The sequence below is a fragment of the Rhea americana genome, unplaced genomic scaffold, assembly GCF_003343005.1.
Source record: "Rhea americana isolate MKP2758 unplaced genomic scaffold, rheAme1 scaffold_416, whole genome shotgun sequence".
Taxonomy (NCBI): Eukaryota; Metazoa; Chordata; class Aves; order Rheiformes; family Rheidae; genus Rhea; species Rhea americana.
The window spans coordinates 27,445-28,528 of record NW_028186553.1 but is presented as its reverse complement, the minus strand read 5'-3'; the positions used below and the strand labels follow the sequence as shown (position 1 = coordinate 28,528).

The window sequence follows — 1,084 nt, the reverse complement described above, 5'->3', positions numbered from 1 at the left end:
CCAGCACCCATCCCGGCACTGCCGCTGCAGCGTGCCCGTGGGCAGCATGTGTGCAAGCAGGCGTGCATGTGTGTGCGCATTGCTAGGGCGTCCCAGCGTGAGCATGTGTGTCTTGGGGGGGGCCGTGCGCATGTGAGCGTGCCTGCCCACCTGCGTGCACACGCGTGTGAGCGTGCCTGCCTCTCTGTGTGCTTGTGTGCATGCGCTTGTGTATGTGCCTGAGTGTGTGCACACCCGTGTGTGCCCGCTTGTCTGTGTGCGCGGGCACATCTGCACACATACGTGTGCGTGCAGGAACATGTGAGCGTGCGCGAATGTACGTGCATGTGTGTGTATCTGTCCACGCGTGCGTGCACAGGTGTGCAAGCATGGCTGGGTGTGCGTGTGTGTGCGGGCACGCAAGTGGGTGTCAGCGTGTCAGCACGGGGCAGGGAGGGGGCGTGTCCGGGGGCGTGTCCGGGGGCGTGTCCGGGGCTCCCGGCTCCTCCCCCGCCGGGCGGCGCGGGGCTGCGCCGGGCCGGGGCTCGGCTCGGCTCGGCTCGGCTCGGTTCGGCTCGGCTCGGCTCGGCTCGGCTCGGCTCGGCTCGGCTCGGTTCGGCCCCGCTCGCCCCGCTCGGCTCGGCCCCGCCATGGACCGCGCCGTCCGGCTCCGTGACGAGCGAGCAGGTGAGTGGGGGCACGGGGCGGGGATCTCGGCGTGACGTCACCGCATCACTCGTGAGGTCATCGCGCCCCCCCCCGGTGCAGCAACCCCTCCTCCACCCCCCCCCCCGGGGCACAGACTGCCCCAGCCAGTGCAGGGCCTCACTGTGCTGGGTGCTGGGCGCAGGGTGTTGGGTGCTGGGTGTCGTTGCAGTGGGTGTTGGCTGTGGGGTGCTGGGTGTTGGGTGCAGGGTGTTGGGTGCTGGGTGTCTTTGCACTGGTGTTGGCTGTGGGGTGCTGAGTGCTGGGTGCAGGGTGTTGGGTGCTGGGTGTCATTGCACTGGGTGTTGGCTGTGGGGTGCTGGGTGCAGGGTGTTGGGTGCAGGGTGTTGGGTGCTGGGTGTCTTTGCACTGGTGTTGGCTGCTGGGTGCTGAGTGCTGG

The 1,084-nt window shown here is 69.0% G+C and overlaps 1 protein-coding gene across 1 annotated transcript in view; it reads left to right on the top strand.

Moving 5' to 3' along the window:
* Positions 1-629: 629 nt before the first annotated feature.
* Positions 630-1,084, top strand: part of FLNC (filamin C) — a gene marked incomplete at its 3' end in the record, with an annotated part of 27,890 nt that continues 27,435 nt past the window's right edge. The window contains exon 1 of the mRNA XM_085314943.1: positions 630-666. Coding sequence (XP_085171069.1) covers positions 630-666 — 37 coding nt within the window. The remainder of the gene's footprint in view (positions 667-1,084) is intronic.